Genomic DNA, 25,126 nt, shown 5'->3' with positions numbered 1-25,126 from the left:
CTTGAACTTTATAACCACAGTTCTATTTCATGGGCAGTATTTACACATGATCATCACTCAAACATTTCTCATCTGCACAGAAACAGACACTCATAATTAGATGCAATAAGAGACATTTAATTCCACTAATGTTTGATATTTACACATCAGATTTGAGTTTGAGTAGAACATCTGTAATCCGCGGTACATTTTACTAAAAAATTATTGGCAACTGTTTAATCTGTTCATTTGTTGATAAAGCATCAGAAAACAGTAACTTAAAACAGAAATTTTCTCAGAGTTTGAGCATCCTCAAATGTCTTACTGGGTTTGTATCTCTCTATTTTTATTAACTAAAGTCAGTGTGATAAAAATTAACAAATAAATCCCAGCTGTTTTATTACAACAGACCCAAATCATCAACGTCTCATTTAAGATGTTTCCAAACTGAACCAATGACAGCCTCCGGTCAGAAAAACAAACTATTAAAAAAATCCTCATCTCCTCTTCTTCATTTTTTTTAAAATAGGGCTGCTCGATTATAGGAAAAAAAAATAATCACGATTATTTTAGCAATAATTGAAATCACGATTATTAAAAACGATTATTTTTTAACCTTAAAGTTGTTTATTTTTTTCTTGCAAAACAATGTAAAATATACTCTTTAAACATAAATAAAGCTTTTAACCACTAAAACAAAGTATGTTCACTTTTGTACGAAACCAAAAAAATCTTTGAATGCAAATAAGTGTACTGTAAATTCAAGTATGTTTCCTTTTGTAAATAAATAGTGCACTGTAATTAAACTGCTATAGACTTGCCATAGAACTGGAGCAATAAAAAAAAAAACTCACGTAAAGTGCAAATTATAAATTCAAGTATGTTCAATGTAGTATGAAACAGTAAATTCAGTGGCGTGCCGTGAGGTTTCAGTTCAGGCCTTCTGTATACATCAGCCATGTAGAACACGTACGTTAGGGTTATACAGGTTAGGTCAGGTTAGGTTAATACGGGAGTTGCAGCGTAAAGAGATTCTGAGACTGAAGATTGCATTGCGGGCGAAGTTGTAAACGGAGTTGTTTTTATGTGTTTTAGTTTTTCATAAGATTACGATAAAGGTAGCGGTGGTTAAACTTTAAATGGTTAAAAAGGTTTGTTGTGTTAGCGGTCGGTGTGGACACAACTACGAAACACTTTTTGCACGTGATGTGTTTTTGCTCTTCGTCTTCTTCATCAAACCCAAAGTGATTCCATACAATTGAATTTGACTTGCCTTTTTTGTTTACCAAGCACTTCTGCTGTGATTCTCTTGCCGTTTTTCCAGGTCGCTAGGTACAACTGTCCTCTTGGGGTGGACCTGCCGTTTAGCTGGCAGCAGTAGCTTAGAGGGGGGCGGGGCAGAGCAGCTCATGGGAGCTTGCGTGCGCGTGAATTAAAACAACTCAAAATTAATAATCGTTTTTTCTCGATTACATAATTTTTGTAATCGTTGCGTGTAATAATCGAAATCGTAATCGAATTTCGATTAATTGCACAGCCCTATTTTAAAATGAAAAAATTAGGAAGACAAAGGCACTAAACAGACAATATAAAAAAAAAACAATCAGCTAAATAAATGGTTGAATAAAACAAAAGTTTCATTGTCTTTATCTTTAACTGAGTTATTCCACTGTCACACAGACCTTCAGAGGTGAAATCTTCACTGGGTTTGGGTCACCAGTTGAAATATATGGAAAAAGTGTTTTTCCAGTGGATGTGTGTGTGAAGGTGTGAATGTGTGTGTTTGTATTAGGATCAGAGAAGGACAGTGTTCCTCTGTCAAAGTCCAGATTCACTCTGATCCTCTGAAACACTTTATGAACTGGGAGAACAGTGAATCCACCTGATGATGATTGTATACAGTATTTATTATTGATGAAAAAAAGGCCCCAACCTTTTTCCTGACCCTTCTCCCTCTGGTCAGACTTTGTCCCTACACCCAATCTCCACCTCATATTGTCTGTGACGTCGACCTCCCAGCTGTGAGTCCCTGAGTTAAAACCCTCAGAGCCCAGGACACAGAAATGTTCAATCCTCTCTGGATTATGTGGAAGCTTCTGTTCCTCTCCTTTTCTCACCTCAGTCTGATCTTCAGACAGGATGAGGTTTGGATCTGCAGAGTTTGAGTCCAGAACCAGAGGAGTGTAGGAGACCATGTCCTTCATGTTGTTCCAGATGTTGAAGCTCAGGTTGCCCAGATGTTTGGCCTGGTCTATCAGAGCTCCTGAGCCCAGCTGTGGATCCTCCAGCAGGGGGCGCTGCTGCACTCTTTCCACTGCAGCCTTGTATTTGTGCAGGAATGAGACGTGTTCAGCTCTCAGCTCGTCCTCTGTGGCTCGGATTGTTTGTGACAGAGCTGCTATCTCTCTTCTCACAGCCTCCATCTTCTCCTTCATCCTCTGACTCTTCTGCTCCTCTTCCTCCCTCAGAGCTCTGATCCTGGACTCCTCTTCCTCTTGGAGAAACTGGTGGAGCTTCTTAAACTGCTCCTTAATCTGCCTCTCTGTGTGTCGGGCCTGGACCTCAATGTGTTCTGCTGTTCCACCAAACTCCTCTTTCACTTCATTTAAAGACTTTAACTTGTCCTTTAAGGGTTTTAAGGAGTTCTGGAGCAACTCTTTGAGATCCTGAGCAGCTTCATCAGTGGGTCTGAATCTGTGGTTGTTGTGTATTTTTGAGGTTTGACAGATGAGACAAACTGGCTGCTGATGATCCAGACAGAAGAGTTTGAGTTTCTCTGAGTGCAGACTGCAGACAGACTCTGAATCTGTCTGATTTCTCTGTTGTAAGAACGACTCACAGACATTCTTTAAGGCCAGATTAGGAGGTGGAAATTCTTTTGAGGATCTTCTCTTACAAACTGGACACTCCCTTTTTGGTTTCTCTTTCCACCAGTTCTGCAGACAGACTTTACAGAAGCTGTGGCTGCAGGATAGAAGAACAGGATCTCTGTAGACGTCCTGGCAGACTGGACAGCAGTAGTCTTCCTCTGATCTGGAAGCCATTTAGTCTGAGAATGAAGACGAAAACACAAAGTCCAATCAGTCAGGGCTCCTCCCTCATCAAGGTTCAACTTGATCTTCGCTGTCGTGCTGTTGGACAAGCATTCAACAGCGTGTTCATGTACAGTCAGTGACAACAGTAACTCAGTTACACTAGGAAAAAAAAGTAAACATCATTTCATCATATTTTGTGCAATTTCTCGTTGCTTTATTCAAGATGCAAAATATGTGACAAAAAAAGTCACATTTTTATTTTACTGTAGTTAAAACTCTGACTGCAGACTCAAAATGTGGATCTAAACTGACAAGTGGAGATGATAAATGACAGGAAATGTGTTGAAATGCTCACAAGTATTCAGAAATCTACAAAATGGGATAATTTCCTAAAAGATCAGTAACAGCACAACTCAAAGAAGCTTAGAGTATTTGCACAAAATCTAATGAAAACGGGTCACCTCATGATTCTAGGTCAATCTACAATTCACTCATATTGTAAACTTACATTCAGGTTCAAGCAGCAGCGTCTAATTTCCCACTTTTCTGTCCTTTTTTCTGATCGTCTGTCTGACTTAAGTTACGAACACACTGTTTCGTGCTTTGTCGCAGGTGACTGGGGTGAAGGTTTGGGAGAGGCGGGGCTTTATCTCATCTCTTCTGCTGAAATCTGCTGTAATAAAACTCACTGAATGGAGTTTGATTCCTCAGTTCAGCTCAGATTCTCATTGATGATTAACTTCATGGTTTTATCTGCAGGTTAACACATCATATCCTTCATGAAACTGTCATGTAGCTTGTGAGTTTGTGTGTTACTGTGACAGACATTTTCATTTCAGTCAACATTGATAATTACAATGTACTATCAAATTATATATATTCGTAGTTGAAAAAACAATTATTGTGATGTAACCATTACTTTGTGCATTTTGTTTATTATGGTTTAATGTGAAGTGAATGCAGTCATAGTTCTTACGAAACAAAATTTAAACATTTAAACAAGAAGGTATATGGTTTTTTGTGGTTGTTAAATTGTCAGAATACTTGAGAACATTTCATAAATCTAAAGGTAGAAGATGTTAAAATGTTTATTTCATGTCAAAACAGGTACATATAAGTACATCAGTGCCTTCACCAGAGTCCTGATGAAGATGTGGGGTGTGTGTCTGAGTGCCTTTAATGGCAGCTCACTGCACCTAATGTGTGCTATGTGCTAATTGCCAGTGCGTTTAGCGTGTGTGTATGTGTGTTATGGATAAAGTGTTGAGATCAGATTCCCCATGAGGTAATTAAAGCATGTTACCCTTTAAACATTTAACCTTTAACATATACATGGTGTAAATTGAGTAAAACTAATTTTTTTCTATATTGCTTACATTTACTTTATAAATGTTGAAGGTAGCAGGTACCAACATGTCCAGCTACATCTGTCTGTATTATCAATGTAAGGTAAATAAATCCCCTTAACGCTGTAATACTGTGTATTAACAGTTACAGACACCTAACAAATTCAAGTTTCAGATGTAATCATCATCTCTAGTGACCAGTTTGTCCTGTACAGATGTGATCACTATGAGTTGTTTACACGGTATGCAAATTTCAAACTTGTTATGTACTTTATCTTACCTTCAGACAGTACTTTCTAGTGGAAAGTGAAGCTCTCGAGCTCTGTCCAAAGCCACCAGACCCCTTTGACAAAAACAGTCATTTTACATCACAGAACACAGCAGTTGTTGGTATACTCCTCTCTTGATCAGTAGTTTATTTTTGTTTTTATGTGTTTGTGATGTTTTAACAAATTAGTATAAACTCTGGCTTAAAACTGATGCGAATGATGGATTTAAAATTGCAATACCTCTGACAGCCACTAGATGCTGCCAAAATGCCTGGGCTCCCATAGACTTACATTGAACTCTTCTCTAAAAATAGTCAGTCGTTATTTTCCAGGGTTTTTTCTGGACTCATTCACTTTATTTGGAGCCTCTGGTTAGAGTCCTGTTTCATATTTCAATTATTGCTCTATTAATAAGATTTTAGAGCGAGTAGAAGACATGGTTGTCTGCTGTGTGAGCTTTGGTTACGCTGGTGATTGTTAGCTCCCCCCTTTAGAAAAATGACATGGATTTCTTTTGTGCAAACACATGTTTTCCAAAGTGTCGGTCCATTTATTTCGCAGCTAGGCCTTCAGTGGTGTTCTGCCTGACTTAATATACCTTTTAATATCAATACTATACCATTAATACTAAACAAAAAAAAAAACAATCTAACAGGGTGTAGCATCACAGACAGGTATCTGACGTAGAGAATGAATGTCATTACTAAAGTATTAAACCAATCAAAACAACTCAGCAGGTCTCCTTCCACCACAGCCACAGTTGCACCATGTATACCATCCCAATACAATCAGTAATATTTACTGAATAAAATGACAAAAACATACAAATTTACATGAACTACTTTATATTCACCAAAACAACTGCTTAGGTTTTAATTTGTCAGTTACCAGATCCATTTCCTCTCCTCTGTCGGCCATTGTGAGTTGAAAACAGTTATTAAATCTCAGTCATTTTTCCATCTTTGGTTTTGATATATTGTACATGAATTTTACATATACATGTTGTGACCATTATTTTAGGCAAAATGTTATGGCATTATATCTCAAAGTTGAAAAACTAAAACAAGACATTCTCGCCCTGATTTGACTTTTTCCAAGTGTATCAAAACAATAAAAACTTCAATCTTGCAAAACATTTTTATAAGAGTTCAAACTTCCAAACACCGAGTTTTAACATTTGGGATTTTCAGGTTAAAATAAGACATGATTTTCATTTTTACTGTTAAATGATTAGACATATGAAGGAGAAACAGTTGTAATTAACAGATGATAATGTCAGTAGAAACAATCAGTCTACTAAAACAAACTGGAATCAAGCAGAAGGTTCATCACCATCATCATCTTCATTATCAGCCGTCACACAGAACTTCAGAGGTAAAATCTTCACTGGGGGTTCATCCACCGTTATAAGATATGGAAACAGTATTTTTCCAGTGAAAGTATGTGTGAAGGTGTAAATGTGTGTGTTTGTATCAGGATCAGAGAAGGACAATGTTCCTCCGTTAAAGTCCAGACTCACTCTGATCCTCTTAGAGTCTATCTGAACTGAAAGATCAGTGACTCCACTTGCTGAAGTCCAGATTAAATATTTACCTTTGCAGAACCGGATCCCCCACACCTGAGACAGACTCCCTTCCTGGACAGACTTTGTTCCTACACCCAGTGACCACTCTTTACTGTCCATAACTTCAACCTCCCAGCTGTGAGTCCCTGAGGTAAAGCTCTCAGAGCCCAGGACCCAGCAATTTCTAAACCTCTCTGGATTATGTGGAAGCTTCTGTTCTTCTTTTTGTTTCACCTCGGTCAGATCTTCAGACACTTTGAGGTTTGGACCTGCAGAGTTTGGGTCCAGAACCAGAGGAGTGTAGGAGACCATGTCCTTCATGTTGTTCCAGATGTTGAAGCTCAGGTTGCCCAGATGTTTGGCCTGGTCTATCAGAGCTCCTGAGCCCAGCTGTGGATCCTCCAGCAGGAGGCGCTGCTGCACTCTTTCCACTGCAGCCTTGTATTTGTGCAGGAATGAGACGTGTTCAGCTCTCAGCTCGTCCTCTGTGGCTCGGATTGTTTGTGACAGAGCTGCTATCTCTCTTCTCACAGCCTCCATCTTCTCCTTCATCCTCTGACTCTTCTGCTCCTCTTCCTCCCTCAGAGCTCTGATCCTGGACTCCTCTTCCTCTTGGAGAAACTGGTGGAGCTTCTTAAACTGCTCCTTAATCTGCCTCTCTGTGTGTCGGGCCTGGACCTCAATGTGTTCTGCTGTTCCATTAAACTCTCCTTTGACTTTCTTTAAAGACTTTAACTTGTTCTTTAAGGGTTTTAAGGAGTTCTGGAGCTCCTCTCTGAGATCCTGAGCAGCTTCATCGATGGGTCTGAATCTGTGGTCATTGTGTATTTTTGAGGTTTGACAGATGACACAAACTGGCTGCTGATGATCCAGACAGAAGAGTTTGAGTTTCTCTGAGTGCAGACTGCAGACAGACTCTGAATCTGTCGGATCTGTCTTATTTCTCTGATCTCTTTGATTTCTCTGTTGTAAAAATGATTCACAGAGTTTCTTTAAGGCCATGCTTATAGGTGGTTCCCTTGAAGCTCTTCTCTTACAAACTGGACACTCCCTTTTTGGTTTCTCTTTCCACCAGTTCTGCAAACAGACTTTACAGAAGCTGTGGCTGCAGGACAGAACAACAGGATCTTTAAAGATGTCCTCACAAACTGGACAGCAGTAATCTTCCTCTGCTCTGGAAGCCATTTTATTGATCCCACCTCAAGGTTCTGCTTTATCTTTGTTGTTCCACTGTTGGACAGATGTTCAACAAAGTGGTCAGATCAGTGACAGCAATAAATCAAAGAGTTACATACACTTCTCCTCATTAAAAAAAGTAGGTGACGTCATTTCACCATATTTTGTGCAATTTTTTTTGTTTTATTCATGATTCAAAATACACTATATTGCCAAAAGTATTAGAACACCTGCCTTTACACACACAACCTTTAATGATATCCCATTCTTAACCCATAGGGTTTAATATGGAATTCTTCCACCTTTTGCAGCTGTAACAGCTGCAGCTCTTCTGGGTAAGTTTTCCACAAGGTTTAGATGTGTGCTTTTGGGAATCTGTGACCATTCCTCTAGAAGTGCATTTGTGAGGTCAGTTACCGGTATTGGATGAGAAGGTCTGGATCACAGTCTCCACTCATCCAAAGGTGTTCTGTCAGGTTGAAGTCAGGACTCTGTGCAGGCCAGTCCAGTTCCTCCACAACAGCCTCACTCATCCATGTCTTTATGGATGTTGCTTTGTGCACTGATGTCAGTCATGTTGGAACAGGAAGGAGTCTTCCACAAAGAGTTCCACAAAGTCAGGAGCATGTAATTGTCTATAATGTCTATAAAAATAATTGTCTTACTGGTCGGTCCTTCAGTGTGTCCTGGCTAGGGCACACATCAGCAGTTCACCGCCTCACCACGGGGGTCCCCCAAGGCTCTGTGTTGGGCCCCCTCCTTTTTGCCATATACACCACCTCACTCGGTCAGATCATCCACTCACACGGCTTCTCATATCATTGCTATGCTGATGATACCCAGCTCTATCTGTCATTCCCACCTGATGACTCCACAGTCTCAGTGCAGATCTCAGATTGTCTCTCTGACATATCTGCATGGATGAAAGCCCATCACCTTCAGCTGAATCTGTCCAAAACTGAACTGCTGGTCTTCCCAGCTAAGCCAACCATACAGCAGGACATCTCCATCACTATTGACTCCATACCTCTGGCTCCTACCAGTGTAGTACGTAACTTGGGAGTCATGATTGATAATCAGTTGACCTTCACGGATCACGTTGCCTCTGTCACCCGATCATGCCGTTTCACTCTGTTCAACCTAAGAAAGATCAGGCCATACCTAACCGAACAGGCCACCCAGCTCCTGGTGCAGACTATGGTTATCTCCTGTCTTGACTACTGCAATGCTCTTCTAACGGGCCTCCCAGCTTGTGTTGTCAAACCACTACAGATGGTCCAGAATGCAGCAGCGCGTCTGGTCTTCAATCAGCCTAAAAGGGCACATGTCACCCCCTTACTCATTGAGTTACACTGGCTACCCATAGCTGCCCGCATCAAATTCAAATCTTTAATCCTAGCCTACAAAATTCTCCGTGGGTCTGCTCCTGTCTACTTAGGTGCACTAATAAAAGCTTATGTCGCCCCACGACCACTACGCTCGTCTGGGGAACGTAGTCTGGTGGTCCCCAGACCTTGTACAAGACAATCCAGGCTCTTTTCATGGGTCGTTCCACGTTGGTGGAACGCTCTACCAAGTGCTACGAGAACAGAGTCATCCCTGCCTATCTTCAAGAAGCTCCTGAAGACCCAGCTCTTCCGAGAGCACCTCCTATCCTAGCACTTTCAAACATTCCATTTTAAATATTCTAATAAGGTTTTTCCCAGGACAACCACAGATTCTTTCACGATTATCTCTGGACCTGCTGCGGTGGTCCGGCCTCTTCCCTGCCCTCATCATCACCACTCACTTATCCTCAACCGCCTCCATGTGTCTCCCCCTACTCCCCCCTTCTCCCCCTTTCCCCCAGTCTCTATCTCTATCGCTCTCTCTTTTTCCCCTTCTCTACTCTCTCTCTTTAACCCCAACTGGTCAAGGCAGACGGCCATCCTCCAGGAGTCTGGGTCTGCTTGAGGTTTCTGCCTGTTAAAGGGAAGTTTTTCCTCGCCACTGTCACCAGTCACATGTGTTTGCTCCTGGAGGATTCTGTTGGGTTTCTGTAAATTGACTTAGAGTCTGGTTTTGACCAACTCTATATATAAAATGTCAAGAGATAACTTTTTTGTGATCTGGCGCTATATAAATAAAATTTGATTGATTGAGTGATTTAATTGGTTTTCCCCTGTAAGTCGCTTTGGAAAAAAGCGTCTGCCAAATGCGTAAACATAAACATAATGTCTTGTTCTGATGAAACATTAAGAGTTTCTTGGACTGAAACTGAGGGGCTAAGCCCAACCCCTGAAAAACAACCCTCCTAACATGACCACCCCTCCACCAAACTTTGCACTTGGCTCTGTGCAGTCAGACCAGTACCGTTCTCCTGGAACTACCAAACTCAGACTGGTCCATGAGACTGGCAGACAGAGAGGAATGATTAGTCATTCCAGAAAACAGTGTCCACTGCTCTGGACTCCAGTGATGGCTGCTTTATGCTACTTCATACCACACTTTGCATTGACCTTGGGGTTGTAAAGCTTGGATGCAGCTGTTTGGCTATAAAAACCCCTTCCATGGAGCTTTCTGTGCTCTGCTCTGGAGCTAATCTGAAGGACACATGAAGTTTGGATGTCTGTAAATACTGACTGCAGAAAGTTGTGGACTTCTGCACACTGTGGCCTCAGCATGCGTCGACCCAGCTCTGTGATGTTACATGGCTGATGACTTCATGGCTGACTTCTGAATTGCTTCCACTTTGTTATAAAACCTCTAACAGTTGACTGTGGAATGTTTAGTAGTGAAGAAATTTCATGAATGCACTGGTGTCCTATTCAATGCTTGAAATCACTGAGCTCCTGAGAGTCGACTCATTCTTTCATTAATGTTTATAGAATCCCTCTGCATGCATGCTCTGTTTAGGTGATTGGTTTTATTCACCTGTGGCCATAGAAAAGAACATCTTTAATCAGTGATTTGAAGAGGTGTCCCAGTACTTTTGGCAATATACTGTATGTGACCAAAAATCAGATTTTTACTTTACCAAACTGAGTAAAAACTCAGCATTGTATTAGATCTACATGCAGACACAAAATTTAGACCTAAACTGACAAGTGGAGATGATAAATGACTGGAAATGTTTTCCAAAATCTACAAAATCAGGCTATTTCCTAAAAGATCAATAACAGCACGTCTCAAAGAAGCTCAAAGAGTATTTATGTTTATGTTTATGTTTACGCATTTGGCAGACGCTTTTTTCCAAAGCGACTTACAGGGGAAAACCAATTAAATCACTCAATCAATCAAATTTTATTTATATAGCGCCAGATCACAAAAAAAAGTAATCTCTTGACATTTTATATATAGAGTTGGTCAAAACCAGACTCTAAGTCAATTTACAGAAACCCAACAGAATCCAACCCAACAGTATTTGCACAAAATCTGATGAAAACACGTCACCTCATGATTGTAGCACAATCTACAATTCACTCATGTTGTAAACTCACATTCAGGTTCAAGCAGCAGCATCTGATTTTCCACTTTTTGTTCCTTTTTCTGAAGAGGAATCAGAATCTGATCGTCTGTTTGTCCAACTTTAATTACGAACACACACCATTTCCTGCTTCGTAACAGGTGACTGGGGTGAAGGTTCAGAAGGGGTGGGGCTTTATCTCACTGCTTCTGCTGAAATCTGCTGTAATAAAACTCACTAAGTAGAGTCTGATTTCTCGGTTCAGCTCAGATTCTCATTTATGATTAACGTCATGGTTTTATCTGTGCAGGTCAACACATCAGAACCTTCATGACATTGTCATTCAACGTGAAAAATCAGCTCAAAGTTGTAGTAGATAAATGGAGAAAATGTTGACTAACACTTTCAGATCAGTCAGCATCTGTAATTACAATGCACTACTAAACTACATATATTTAAAGTTGAAAAACTGATTATTGTGATGTACCCAGTACTTTGTACATTTTGTTTATTATGGTTTAATGTTAAGTGAATGCAGTCATAGTTCTTATCCAACAAAATTAAATGAAGTCAGTAGTTTCTCACCAGCTCACATTTTTCAAATTATTTATTTTGATTACGATAACAGTTATCACGATAGCAATAAATGGCATTTTATCGGCCCAGCCCTATGTTGCAGTCGGTCATAAGATGCATAAGAAGGAGCAGTTCAGTAATAAATTTGTAACAGATTAAATAGATCTCAATGACAGTATTGATTAAGATAAGAAAAAATTCCCCTATAATCAATAGAGGGGCAGCATTTGACTAGAAATGCACTGAAAAACGGAATAAAGCACTTACCTGAACCACAAAACCTGGGATGTGGTCATTTCCATACGAATGCTATTTAATAAACTCTGCTATAGTGATCAGTGGTCATATATAGTGTTCATTTAGAATCTTTTCATGTAATTATCTCGAAAATAATGTGCTCCTGTGATTTATTTTCTGCTTAATCACAGTGGATCAATAATGTTTGATCAACTTGACTGTATTGATGACCTTGCAGCCTTAAAAAGGACAGTTTTAAAGTTTCCATCTGCTTTAGAAACTGAATGTCTAACCATAAAATAAACTCTCAAACACAGATGTAAAGCTGTGAAGACTGACCACAGGTTCTCACCAACATACACAGACACTGTTAACCTTCTTCTCTCTTTTTCATCTTCGTCTTCAGGCTGAATTGACTGAGCTGGTCCAGACCTACAAACAGGAAGTGACGGAGGCGGCGTGTGAGCTGATCTGTGATTGGGCGCAGAAGATCCTGAAGCGCTCGTTCGACACGGTGGTGGAGATCGCACGTTACCTGATCCAGGAGCACATCGTCAACCCCCGTTGCAGCCAGGCTGAACTTGTCAGCTCCGCAGCACTTGCAGGTCGGTGAGAGTTTGCACTGGAGGTTTGTCAGTTGCAAATGGCAGGTTTTTACTTTTAAGAATCTACAAAAACCAATAAATGAAAAAGTGTCCAGATGTGCTCACTTTGTTCATGAAGTCACAGCTGAATCTGGCCTCTGCTCAGTGGTGACCAAACACTCTGACAGTTACCCTGGCATGTTTTAATGCAGACACAAACACAAAAGTGATGATTAAATATCAAACTGACCCAGAGGACCAGACTCCAAAACCTTACTAAGGATGAGGTATACCGTGTGGTTCTACGTAGTGTTGCTGTTCCATAATTACCAGCAGGGGGCAGTCTGGTACCAGAACACACTTAGGACTGAAATCACTAGTCACAGAATAAAGTATAAAGCTCATAGTTTCCACACTTCTGTATTATGGTATCATCAAGTTTTCTTCGACAAACTAAAATTCCTTGTCATTTATTTTGACAGTCGGTTAAAATAACACTGTGTCTTATAACCCTCACATGCTGCGTCAACCAATAGTCTGCATTATAGCTCTGTTTGCTAAGCTCTGTTAGCTTAACTATGTTTTTAAACTGAAAACAGCCACAGTAAAACCACAAATCACTTCTGTTTTCTGTAGTTTGTGTTGTCAGTAACTGAACTAAAGATCTGTTTGAATCCAACAAACAAGGTCAGGGCTGTCATAGTTTAGTCTGAACCGTGGCTCAACAAATGACAACTTAGCAAAAATAATAACATCCCATAATAACTTTATACCTTCATAAGTCTCAAAAGTATTAATTTGTTTTTTCTTCAAACATTTTCTTCGATGAAACTACTGGTTGGATTCATTTAAAGTTTTTTCTGTAGCTTCTTTGGGACAATGCCAACAAAGTTTGTTCACAATTTTGAGAAATTTAGATTTTTTAATTTTTGAAATATTAACAATTAGCCTTTACTTATAATGGTCCATATTTTGATGGTTTATACTATCAATATAGTTACTTTTGATCACCGATATAAGTCATACTTTGATTGAATGAGTTGAGTTCTCCTCCAGTGAAAGTACTGCCCACTTCTATTGGAGATTGATCTGCATCAAGACAGAACAGTACAAGTACAGAACAACTAACATAGAACAGAACCTGACAACCTCATAAATTCAACTAGGTATTGATTCTTAATAGAACATGATGCTGACATACAGGGACATTGGATATTTTTTTTTATCATATAAACAGATATGAACAGTGAGGTCACAGAATTAATTATTGTCATCAGTTACGATTTCCTGCTAAAGATGACACATTCCACATCAGAAATAAAATAAGATAAGAGGAAGTTTATCGCCCACAGTAGAGAAGGCCATGCCAATATCATAATGAAATTTAATGTAAATTTACTCTGATAACTTTGTAAAACATTGTGTGAATATTGGATCGTAAGAACTGAGCAGATGTCTGGTTGTGTCTTTGTGCTTCAGGAGGTCCAGCTAAACCCTACAAGGTCATAAAGAAAACACCAGCCATCTCTAAATCTGACAGTGATGCAGCCGCCGATCAGAAGGTGATCACACGCCACTATATGACTGATTACATCACTCATATTATTGCAGTGCTGATCACATGACACCAACCTGTCGCTCACTGCTTCCTGTCTGTGTTCAGAAGGATCACGGAGATTCGTCTTCGTTAAAGGCTTCATCTGGAGACCGAGCAGCCAAAGCCTCCTCCCTGGATGCTCCACCCCCCTCGTCCTCCTCCCTGCGTCCTGCGGTAGGTCGCCGCCTGCAGGTATCTACACCTGAACTCACCTCTTCAAAGGGCCAGTGTGGGTTTTTTAAAGTGTGGTTGTAAGAAGGACAAGGCTGTCAGGAAGTAAGATGACTCTTCCCAGGGGCCATGGACGTCCTGTGGGAGTCTGTGGAACATTGTCGGATCCTGTTAAGGAACACTAAATAACCACAGTAAATATACTTAAAGGTGTTTGTTATGTTTGAGCCATACGGAACAGTTAAAACCACTGATAACCATCAGATTTCTTCAACATTCACTCAGGAACAAAAATGAGTCTTTGTTCTTCAAAACATAGTGATTTGACATTTTGTTTTTTGCAGTAATTGTAAATATGAAGAGATTTGTCATGATCATGTTTCATCATAATGTTTAACATGGACTCATCATACAATCCCACTTTAAGAATCCAAACTGACCTTTTAAATCATTTCGTTTATTTACATATTAATGAAAGTATTAACTATTAAACCTCAAGAAATAAGGCTGACATTATGTGCTGCAGGTGGAAGCCTTCATGAAAAAACTACCCACAATCCTCCCTCGGAGCTCCATCCCTGATAAGACCCAGTTGTCAGTCCGCTCTTCTCCACCTTCATTGGCCCCTAAAGATGCCTCGGGTGTGGGAGGGGCTTCTGGACCCGGAGGCCCAGCAGCAGCTGCTGCTGCTAGCGGGGGCGGTGTGAAGGTCATTGCCATGGCAACGCTGCCTCAGCAACAGGGCGGGCCTGTCCCAGTGATGATCCTCCCTCAGGGCTGTCTGTCGTATGAGAGGGAGAAAGTTGCTCCACCTCCTCCGCCCCAGGCCCCGCCCTCTCAGCAGCAGCATGCAGTAGCGGCACCCACGTCTGTTGTTCAGAAGGCACGAGGAAATGCCACCAAGCGCCCCCTGGAGTTGGTGACATCAGCATGCAGTTCAGCCACCAACGCTCCACCGGTGAAACGGAAAAGAGGCCGACCACGAAAACCTCGACCTGAAGATGCCCCACCCCCTCCTCCTCAGCCTCAGCCACCGCCCCCTCCCACCCATACCCCCATCATCACCTCAGTGACAGGCGGCGTCATCCAAAAGGCCTCCTCCTCTTCCTCGTCTTCGTCCTCCTCAGCCTCACAGCAGGTTCTGGAGCTGGTGATTCAGGACCAGCCCGGACCTGGTCTGGTGCTGAGCCAGCTCCCGGGCGTGTCGGACCCGGGCTCCCGGCTGGTGGAGCACCGGGGGGTGATGGTGCAGTGCCAGCCAGGTGGCACACTGGAGGCGGACCACCACGGACGCCCACTGCTGCTGTTCCAGAGTCCAGGGACGCCGGGCTGGGAGCTGGCGGCTTCAGGTCGGACCCCGATGGTGGAGGTGATCCAGAAAGCCCCGAGACCACCGAGCAACAGCACCAGCACCGCATCTGTAGCACAGCTCCACCCTCCTCTTCCTCCTGCTCCGACCTCGGTCCTCCCTCTACCCACGCTGCACCAGGAGCGAGGAGAGGTGGAGATAACGCTGACGCCGGTTGAGGTTCACGTCAACCCGCCTCCACCTCCCTCCTCCTCTTCGTCTTCTGCGTCTGCTCCCACCATCTCTGTTGTGGTGAAAACTGAGGAGGAGGAGGAGGTGGAGTCAGGTGACAGGGAGGAACACTAGCCCCGCCCCCGTCTGTACGAGTGCTGCAGGATGACGTGTTTTTAAAGTTAAACCCTGAGGTTAGCGTCGCTCCGGTTCCCTCAAATAAAAACAACAGGACTGTGGGTTTTCTCCATCAGATTTAGGATCAAGAAGAAAATAAACTGTGTCAAAAGTTTATGATACATCAAGAAGTTTAGTAATGAGGGACTAACAGGTCAGATCAGACCTCATACATTTACTGACTTCTGGGAAAATGGGAAAAAATTTGGGTTTTAATAAGTTAATAAGAACATTACAAAAGTAGAATAACTTAAAACCAGTCTACACACCGTAAACAAAACTAAACATTACAGATTCATTCTCCATCTTACACACCATTACATCTTTATTCTACAAGATAATCTCCACAAATTAACCCTCTTTCAGGATCTTTTTAAAGGGAAATCTACCAAAAGCTGTAAATGAACTACATGACAGTGACCATGCCTCCACCGCTGAGCACCCAAATAATGCAGAAATGTGGGAAAAATATGATGGCATTGATAGAAGGAACTGATGAACACAATCTCATCTACTCTTTAGGGATCAGTGTTTAATGTCCTCAACAAGGTCTGGAATTCAGAAACCTGTTGGAAAACACCTATTTAACATCACCATGAAACAGTAGAGTGCTATTTGTTTTATGTTTCCTGTAAAAACATGTCCGGACAGTGGAAGAACGACCAGAAACAACCCAAAACAACCTGTAGCATTGGAACAGCTCCAAAAACAGCCTAGAATGAACCAGTCAGTAAGAACCAATATGACACATAACGACCCAAAAGGACCAAAAATTACTCACAAAGATCCACGATGATTAAATTACAACTCAGAACAACTTGTAACAACCTAAAATAACTAGGAATGGCTCAAAATGATCAAATGACAACCATAATGACCCATAAAGCTCTTTAGCTTGTCGATGCTTTGCTGTTGACATTAAAATTTGATTGAATGCAGCAACGACACAATCCCAAATGCAGGATGAATGGTCTAAATAATCTCTACCATTAAAAACACCACCAAAATGACCTGTTGCCATTGAGCCTGTTTACACAACCATAAAAATCCGATAACGGGGTGTAAACGGATAATTGTAATAATCATATCGGACCCTTTTACAGTCACTTAAGTAATGCGATAATTGAAAACCCTGGTTTAGACGCTCCAGTCCATTATTGGATTTCTTTCGGAGAATGTATATAATGATGACGGTAAACTCAAATTTCATGTCCTCTTCCGCTCACGTTTGATTATGTAACTTCTATTTTCTACGATTGTAGCTGTTTTTACACATGTGCAGATGTAAAAGAACTAAAGAAATCAGATTAACCTGTATATGTGCAGGAAGAAATCGGAATATTGAGGAGAAATCCAGGTGCATTCATCTGATTTCTCATAATCAGATTAATATGATAAAGCATATCATATTATACTGTTTACATGATCATTTTTATGGTCTGATAACTCCAGATATTGGTTAATGATCGGAGTATCAGTGTGGATGTAAATAGGCTCAGTGTCGGGTGATGTACTGGAGTATAGGTTATGTGTAGAATATATATAAACATCAGATTTTAAGGCGCGTATTAGCTTCAAACTCCATCAGTCTGGGTTTATTTGTGGATTTTATGTTGTACAATGAAACATGAATGTGTTTTTTAGCCACAGACGTTACGTCAGAACCAAAAACCCACCAACTTCGACATGAGGGAACCGGATGCTAAACTCACTTCCACAGTGCTCTGTCCTCCACATCTTTTTTTTTTTTTTTTTTTTAAATCAACAACCACTTCCCCTTCTTTCGCCCCCACTGGTGGAAATCCCAGATCGGTGAAGCAGAAAAAAAGCCGATCGAGGAGGATAAATGAAGCCGATCCCTTCCATCCTTCCATTGGTTCCATTGCACTTAATGTAAACAGACTTTAACTGCATGTGACGAGGCCTGAAGCCACGCCTCCTCCTCCTGCTCCTCGGTTTCATTGGTCGAGCTTGAAGACAGAAGACGACGGAGGAGGTGCGTCAAGTTCTGGGTCGGGCCTCGGTAGGTGGTTCTGTTGGTACTACGGGTCAGAGTCTTGTAAAGGCTCTTCGTGCGAAACAGTGACCTCGAACAGAGCTCGGCCACGATTCACCTTCAGTTCACGTCATCAGAATGCGTGTTGGTCTGCACGTCTGGTCTGTCCGACAGCGAACGGCAATAAAAACACGGTAAGACTCGACAAAAGGTCCGTCGAACAAAGGCGCTGGACTGAAGGTGAATGTGCGCTCGGCCCTGCTCCCCTCTGTTCTGAACAGCTTTGGTTCATTGTGTTTTTACCAGTGTTGGTCAATAGGTAGACTTAACTGTTCTGTGTGTTTGTACGAACGGAAGAGAGCGAAAGAGGAAGAAAACCCACCACCCAAAAACACAGAAAACAACACGTGTTCATTGAAGTACACTCATCTGTGCAGGTAAACTATCAGGCCGTTGAGAAAACACACTCGCCTCATGAGTTTTCATTGAATTTGGTCATTAAATAATTTATTAAAGGATGATTCAATTTTTTTTTTTCTGTCTGTGATCAGTCGGGCTGAGGATCAAGAACATACACAAACTGATCCCCAAAACTACTTAAGAGAAGACTTTTAGAGAAAAAAACAGATTATTCTCGTCCCGTCAACTCAAAATGGCTATTTTTTTTGCACTCTTTATGTAACCAAAGATCCTTAGTTCCACAGAAGCTCATGAAGCTGCTTAAAAAGCATTGAATCCAATTTAATCTAATATCTCATTTACATGTTTTCAGGTTTTAGAACTTAAACCAAACTCTAAATGTTGTTTTGAGAAGCTCAGAAGTTTCAGTAAAACAATCATAAAACATAGGAATGTTTTTAATTAAAGCCTTTTAAAATGAAGCTAAGTAATGAAATGTTCTGTGAAATCAGTTGAATTAATGTGATAATAATTCCTGTTGGATAATGTTAATGGATCCTGGACAGAAATCACAGAAAAAGTTGTCAGAAATGAGTCCTGCTCTGTGTTTTTTCTAAAGCTCTGATGCAAATGATGGCGTTTTAGTGTCAGTGTAGGTTAAAAACAAAACAACACACTAACAACTGAAGGAGACAGGGAAGAAAAACTCACAAAAACAAACAGGAAAATGTATATCATTTATAAATTTAAACTCAGGATTTTATATTCTCAGAATATTTGGGTTTTTGTTGTAAATTATTTTGTATGTAAATCTAAGACACCAGTCTGAGTATCAATTTTAATTGCAATTTCAGATAATCTATGATTTTTTTCCCTTGCAAATAGATGACTTAATTTCAGTAAATGAATCAAGTCTTCTTGTAAATATATTGGTTTAAATTTTAGAATTCTCCCACAATTTCTTATTTACCAAATTTTTTCGTGTATTTCAGATTTTAATCATGTTTTTTCGCACATATCATAGTTTTGTTCACATTTTTTTAACCTATATTGGCCCTAATATGGTGTTGTAGATAAATTCACATAATAGTAATAATAATAAGCAGGAAATATGATTGTGCATTTAAATAAATAAAAACAGCAGCACAGAAGATTTGAAAAAAGTCCAACCATGTTAAATCTGATCCGCTTTCATCCTCAGCTTCTGAAAACAGACAGAACTTTTCTCAAACTTCTGCTTCATCCATGTCGAACCAAACCTGAAGAAAAGATGATCTGCGTTGTCCAATGACGGTGAAGTTCGAGGTTCATTCGTTTACAGTTTGAGAAAAGTCATGAGCTCAGGCACAAAGAGCAAAGCACAAAGTTACCTGCCATGTACGTATCGTCGAACAGCCGCGAACTGTACGAACTGTGGAAACGAGGGAAGGAATGAGCTTTAGTTGCGCTCAAGTGTTGACTCGTGTTTCCTCGTGACGTCCTGTCGTTGTGTTTGTCCATGCGTCTTTTGCACTAACTCGTCTGGAACGGCGGCGTGACGTTATGTGTTCGACAGGTTTCTCTATTTTTGGTCGTCATCGCCAGAAAAAACACGACTCAAAGGTGGAAGGAAACCAGACATTGGTTTAAAAAATAGTGGCCAAACAGTTTTTATTTCAGCTCTGGAAAATTTGTGTTTATTCTAGAAAATATTGACCTTAAATCCAGTTTAAAAAAACCTGAATCTAGAAATGTAATGCATTTATACAAATAAAGGGGAAATTCACTATTTATATAATTATTATTAACTATTTATTTAAAGTCTGGAAGTTTGTACAGAAGCACATTATATTAGTAAAAATATAACTTTATCTGAAAATTACAAGATGTTATCTAATTTTAATGGACTTCACTGTTGTAAATCTGTCATGAAACATGATAAGTACTGAAAAAAGCATAAAAACAGTGAAATAAAATAGAGGAATTCCAATAAAAACAGCCATGTTGAATGGATTCAAAGAGATTTCAACTAAATCATTTGACTACAAATAATAAATAACGTTTATTTTATTGGGTTTTAGCTTGTGTTTTACATCAGGATTTCTGTGTAAAAATCTGATTCAGTGGATTTTCTGTTGAAATGACTCAGAGCTTGGTTGAAATTTCTTTAAAATGACAACATTGTTTTATCAAAATTGCTAAATCTTTTCTCAGTATTTTTGATTTTTTTCATAATTAATGGACATGTTTCTTATAATTCTGACTAGTATTTTCTCATAAATGCGACTTCTTTTCTCATTAAGTTGATTTTTTTTCCTCATAATTCAGTTATGAAATATTTTTCATAAGTGTACATTTTTTCATACTTACGGCATCTTTTCTCTTCTTCATAACACAATTTTCCTACTTTTACGGCATCTTCTTTCATGGTTTTCACCTTTTTAGATTTTTTTTGTACTCATTACATCATTTTTCATACCTGCATTTTTTTCATTGTTACAAGATGTTTTTTTCCTCATAATTCTAACATTTTTATGATTTGTGAGGTTGTACGTCTAATTGAAAGCTTAATTTTTTCCAGAGCTGTACAAGATAACTTCACTTCCTCTTTTTCCGTTGTCTTCTTCTTCTTTGGTTTCTTTGTGGCTTCCAGAGTTTCGTCATGAAAACGTCACGTCGCCGTTATGTTTCTTTCTGCCAAACGGCCTCCCTCTGCTTCGCGAGGGCGTCTCTTTCTTCTTCGTTGGTGCTACAAAGCGCAGGCTCCGCCCAGGGCCTCCATCGTGTAGAGATTTGTAAAAATCGTTTGTTGAATCCAGGTGTGAATCGGGTGTGAGTGTGCGTTGAGTTTCCCTCCGTCCTGCGACAAAGAGAGCTTCAGGTCAGTTAAAGGGACGACATGGAAAATATCCGACTGTTAAATGGCACAAATACTCATCCGTTCTGCTTCAGCGCTAAATTTATTCAACTTAAAATGTCGCTAATGATGCGAATAAGGTTGGGAGGTTTAATGTCGCCTCAGCTAGAACATGTTGTGTCCCTTTAACCCTGGAGCCTCAGCTGTTTTTCACACAGAACTGGAACAAGTTGCACTGTTTAACAAGTTAAAATAGAAAAAAAGTCCTTGTATGTTATGGATTTATTGTTATATGCATTGAGAAAATATAATGACAAGTATTTATGAGTGATGTAACGTTCTGCTTTTTGCTTGCACTCGATTAATCCGACCGAACGGTGTCGGCTTTATTTTTTAATCGCAAAAATCTGGTCAAAAATTTAAAAAAGTTGTAGTTCGGAATCAGTGGATGGTTCAGCAGTAAAATAATAATAAAAAGAGGGAAATACGGATTCAAAGTGCAGTAACTGGAGGAGATGGAAGCAGCATTTGACTCTGCGAATGACATTGACAGCAAAATAAACGAAAAATATTTAAATACGGAGAGAAAACAGACTCAGAATAATGAGACGAAAAATCGGATTTAATGTGTTTTGATCCACACACACGTCAAGAAGTTCAGTCGCATGGAAAATATTTTACAAACACATGTTTCACATTACATGAAGGTTTTAAAATTACAAGCGTCATCAAATAATCGCAGTTTTCTTCACATGAGGTTATGGTCAGCTCTTCAAGTCTCAGATGTAACGTGTTAAAAAAATTCATCTTCATAACGGAAACAACAGTGAAAATGTTTCTACTTGGGTTTTTTTATGTCTTTGGTGAAACGACAACTACAGACATTATCTGTTTTTAGACCACCTCCACCAAAAACCTGGTTTGCCCATTTATGCCCATTTGTTTCACATTTATAATAAAATCTAAGGCTATAATATTAATAATACACACTAACATGGCATTAATGCTGTCACTAGTATTAGTGCAGTAGAAATGTTGAAAAATCATGATATCTTCATTTTTAACTCTATAAAACATGTAATTTCACCCATGACTAAAGGCAGAAGTGGTTCTAACACCTTTAATAACTGTTGATCCTCTCATATTCATTTGCCCTAAAAAGTCCCATTGTGTTACAGATTCTACCAGAGGTGTTTTTGCATTGTTTCAATTTGTTTATCATTGTTTTAGAGAAAGATAAAGAAAACTCAACAGTTAAATATTGCTTATATAACCCTTATTTGACCCTCCGGCACATAATCTGCGTAGCGCCGTTGTAATTTCAAAATATTTTTCATACAATTTGTTTTAAAGTTTTTGACTTTCTTTTTGTATTTTATCAACTTGAGTCGTAAGTAATAAATACCAAATACTTAATAATTGTAATATTTTTAACCCTTTGAATCCCATGTTTGTAATGTAAGAAAAAAAAAACATTTTTTGGATGCAAATAACTTTTTTGTTTCAATCTCCTATGTAAAAATTGGATTAGTTTTTTTTTTTTTTTTTCGTTTTTTCAGCCTGACGTGTCTGATTAACAGCAACATTGGTTAATATGCTTTATTATCTTTTGTTAAATGCTAAAATAGGTGTTTTGTACTCACTTGACAGAAGGGTGTTAATGTAATAATTTAACTTAATTTTGTTTATAATGTGTTGATTTTAGTGGATGGATCAGAATTTCAAAAATCTTGCAAAAAATGATCAACTTTTGAATTCTGACCAAAAACAAATAGTGAAAAATAATATGATCTTTAATAACATGAAGTGTAAAGTGTCCATAATATGCTCACCTGGATACTGGAAGGTTAAAGATCAGATGGAGACAGATCCACCTTCAGTTCAAATAAAACAAACAACTCCACATCGGAAATTCTTCCATCGTTAGAATAATGTAAACATTAATGTATATAAAAATAATGTAAACATTGGACTTTTGAGAAAATCTTTGAAGATTAAGTTGTAGCGTTTGCACTTGTAGAATTATTTTCCATGTGTTGACTGTTTCATTTTCTCGTGTGGATTGGAACTGACATAATTCAGCATAAACAACACATTTTGAAATTGTCTGTTTTCCTTCCGTCTGTTAACGTCGCCAACATCAGGGTCAAATGTTGATTTCGGATTCTTGTTGTAAATGTAACGGAATGAAAGCGGAGGTTGTTTTCCTCCAACCTACCCGGCTCAAACTGGGCGAACTGGGAACAACACGGAGGTACCTGAAGGAACCAAACACCAACAAACCCTGAAAAGGACATTTAAAGGGAAATGGGAACATGTTGTGATGAGGGAAAGAACGGAAAGTCACGATAACGGGACCGTGACGGTTCAACAGGTGGATGAAAGCTGTGCCAGATTAAACTAAATGAACTGAACTCAACTGGGACGGACCAAGGTTATTATCGAAAACTAACGAAATGACGAAAACTAGAACTGTAAAAACATTTTCGTTAACTGAAATAAATATAAACTATAATTAAAAGAAAAAACCAATAACTAACTGAAACTGTATTGTGTGTTTACAAAACTAACTAAAACGGATGAAAATTATGGATAAAATTCCCTTCATTTTTGTCTTTGTCAATGTCGGATTGATATGAAATCGATTTATTTCCCTCAAGCAATTTTAGCTGATGACACTATATGACATTTAACGGTCCGTCACTTCTCATCACTTGTTGTTTAGTCGTCTTTTTGTCCCCACTCTACCTGGAAACATGGAGACTAAAGTTGGGAGAAAACAGCAGAGTCCTGTCTGGGATTTATTTGAATTTGATGTCGAAGAAGAGAAAAGATATAAAGAAACTAAAACTAAACTAAAACTAAGCATTTACAAAATAAGGGAAACTAATAAAAACTAGCAAACCTGCTCTAAAAACTAATTAAAACAAACTGAATTAGAGAAAAAAAAGCCAAAACTAAATAAAACTAAACTATAATGAAAAATCCAAAACTATTACAACCTTGGGACGGACCTGAAATACAGCATCAGACCCATCATGATTATCAATATTATTGTCTTTTATCCAGTTCCTTTTGAGAATACTTTCACAAAACAATATTTTTCATTTTTAGATGAAAAGATGTATAATTTCACATCAATTCAACTCATTTTGAACTCCTTTCAGTTCAGGATGAGGTTGGACCAGTAAAATAATGACAGAATAACCTATAGATAATGACAACTCCAATTTTATCTCTTTTTTCAAGTGTAAAAAAAAAACCCAGTAGAATTAAATCATGAAAATGTGTACATCTACAAACTGTCCCTTTAAAAATGCAAATAACATGAACAACCTGAAAATTCTAAACACAAAAAACTAAATCTTTGTTTTGTAATTGGTGTTGGTTGAAGTTTTCAAATTGTTAATTGTCAGTCCTAGTAATGACTGAATAGAGGAAAACCATTGGTCAGTCCCTAATCTGGATATTTAGAGGGATATTTACTGAAAGTCCACATCCGAGTGGAGACCACGAGGAGGATCATGGGACGTCACTGAGGAACAGAACAGAAATTAACTGAAAAAAGAAAAGAAAAAAAACAAACTGAAATTAACTGAAAAAAGAAAAGAAAAAAAACAAACTGAAATTAACTGAAAAAAGCTAAATGTCTGGATATTTTACATCTCTATGGGAGTAGAAGATGAGGAGCAGTTAGAAGAATGGTTCACAGGAAGTCAGTGTTTGGAGCCGTCCCAGTTTGGGTTCATCTGGACCAGGATCTGGACTGGGACTTGGACCAGCTGGACCAGTCTGAGAAGGAACAGAAGCTTCAGTCAGAGTCAGAGTTAGAACCAGAGCAGAGTTGGAGATATGAACAGCAGGGTCTGAAACGGGCCGAGTTTGACCCAGTTTGTCCCAGTTTGACCCAGTTTGACCCTGTGTCGGTGATGTGGGTCTGGAGGTGTTTTTCTTTTTTTTTTTTTTTTTTTTTTGTGGGACTCTTTCACTGTGGAGCTCTGTGCTCAGAAACAAACCAGAAACGGGTCAGATAATCAAAGATAACGGATCGGGATTCGGGTAGCGGCGTCGACCTCAGAGGATCAGCCTGTGACGACAACTTCCTCTGATGTCACTTCCTGTTTGTAACTGTTGTCCAGTGATCTTTGTAAGATGCTCCGCGATGTTCACTTTCAGTCCATGTCACAGAGTTTAGGACGTCTTTTTGTCGTAATGATGGA

The 25,126-nt window shown here is 39.4% G+C and overlaps 3 protein-coding genes across 4 annotated transcripts in view; 1 reads left to right on the top strand and 2 right to left on the bottom strand.

Moving 5' to 3' along the window:
* The window catches only part of rfx5 (regulatory factor X, 5), a 28,355-nt gene extending 6,686 nt beyond the window's left edge, over positions 1–21,669 (top strand). Inside the window, exons 8-11 of one of the 2 annotated variants that reach the window (XM_030147323.1) lie at positions 12,034–12,232; positions 13,691–13,773; positions 13,875–13,982; positions 14,506–21,669. In XM_030147323.1, the coding sequence (XP_030003183.1) occupies positions 12,034–12,232; positions 13,691–13,773; positions 13,875–13,982; positions 14,506–15,633 (1,518 nt within the window). In that variant the 3' untranslated portion in view covers positions 15,634–21,669. Of the gene's footprint in view, positions 1–12,033; positions 12,233–13,690; positions 13,774–13,874; positions 14,001–14,505 lie in introns of both variants that reach the window. The other variant, XM_030147322.1, reaches the window with a different exon arrangement.
* On the bottom strand, positions 1,641–3,026 carry LOC115428334 (tripartite motif-containing protein 35-like). Its single transcript, XM_030147324.1, has one exon. It carries the CDS (start codon positions 3,021–3,023, stop codon positions 1,641–1,643), a length of 1,383 nt encoding a protein of 460 aa, XP_030003184.1. The 5' UTR covers positions 3,024–3,026.
* LOC115428345 (nuclear factor 7, ovary-like) lies at positions 5,942–7,378 on the bottom strand. Its single transcript, XM_030147339.1, has one exon. The coding sequence runs from the start codon at positions 7,376–7,378 to the stop codon at positions 5,942–5,944; it is 1,437 nt and encodes a 478-aa protein (XP_030003199.1).
* Positions 21,670–25,126: the final 3,457 nt, after the last annotated feature.

The sequence above is a fragment of the Sphaeramia orbicularis genome, chromosome 11 (genome assembly GCF_902148855.1).
Source record: "Sphaeramia orbicularis chromosome 11, fSphaOr1.1, whole genome shotgun sequence".
Lineage (NCBI taxonomy): Eukaryota > Metazoa > Chordata > Actinopteri > Kurtiformes > Apogonidae > Sphaeramia > Sphaeramia orbicularis.
This window is presented reverse-complemented; position numbering and strand designations above follow the sequence as displayed.

What these genes read in the sequence shown, in the direction of transcription:
- LOC115428334 (XM_030147324.1), bottom strand. Translation starts at nt 3,023, where the DNA reads ATGGCTTCCAGATCAGAGGAAGACTACTGCTGTCCAGTCTGCCAGGAC.
- LOC115428345 (XM_030147339.1), bottom strand. Translation starts at nt 7,378, where the DNA reads ATGGCTTCCAGAGCAGAGGAAGATTACTGCTGTCCAGTTTGTGAGGAC.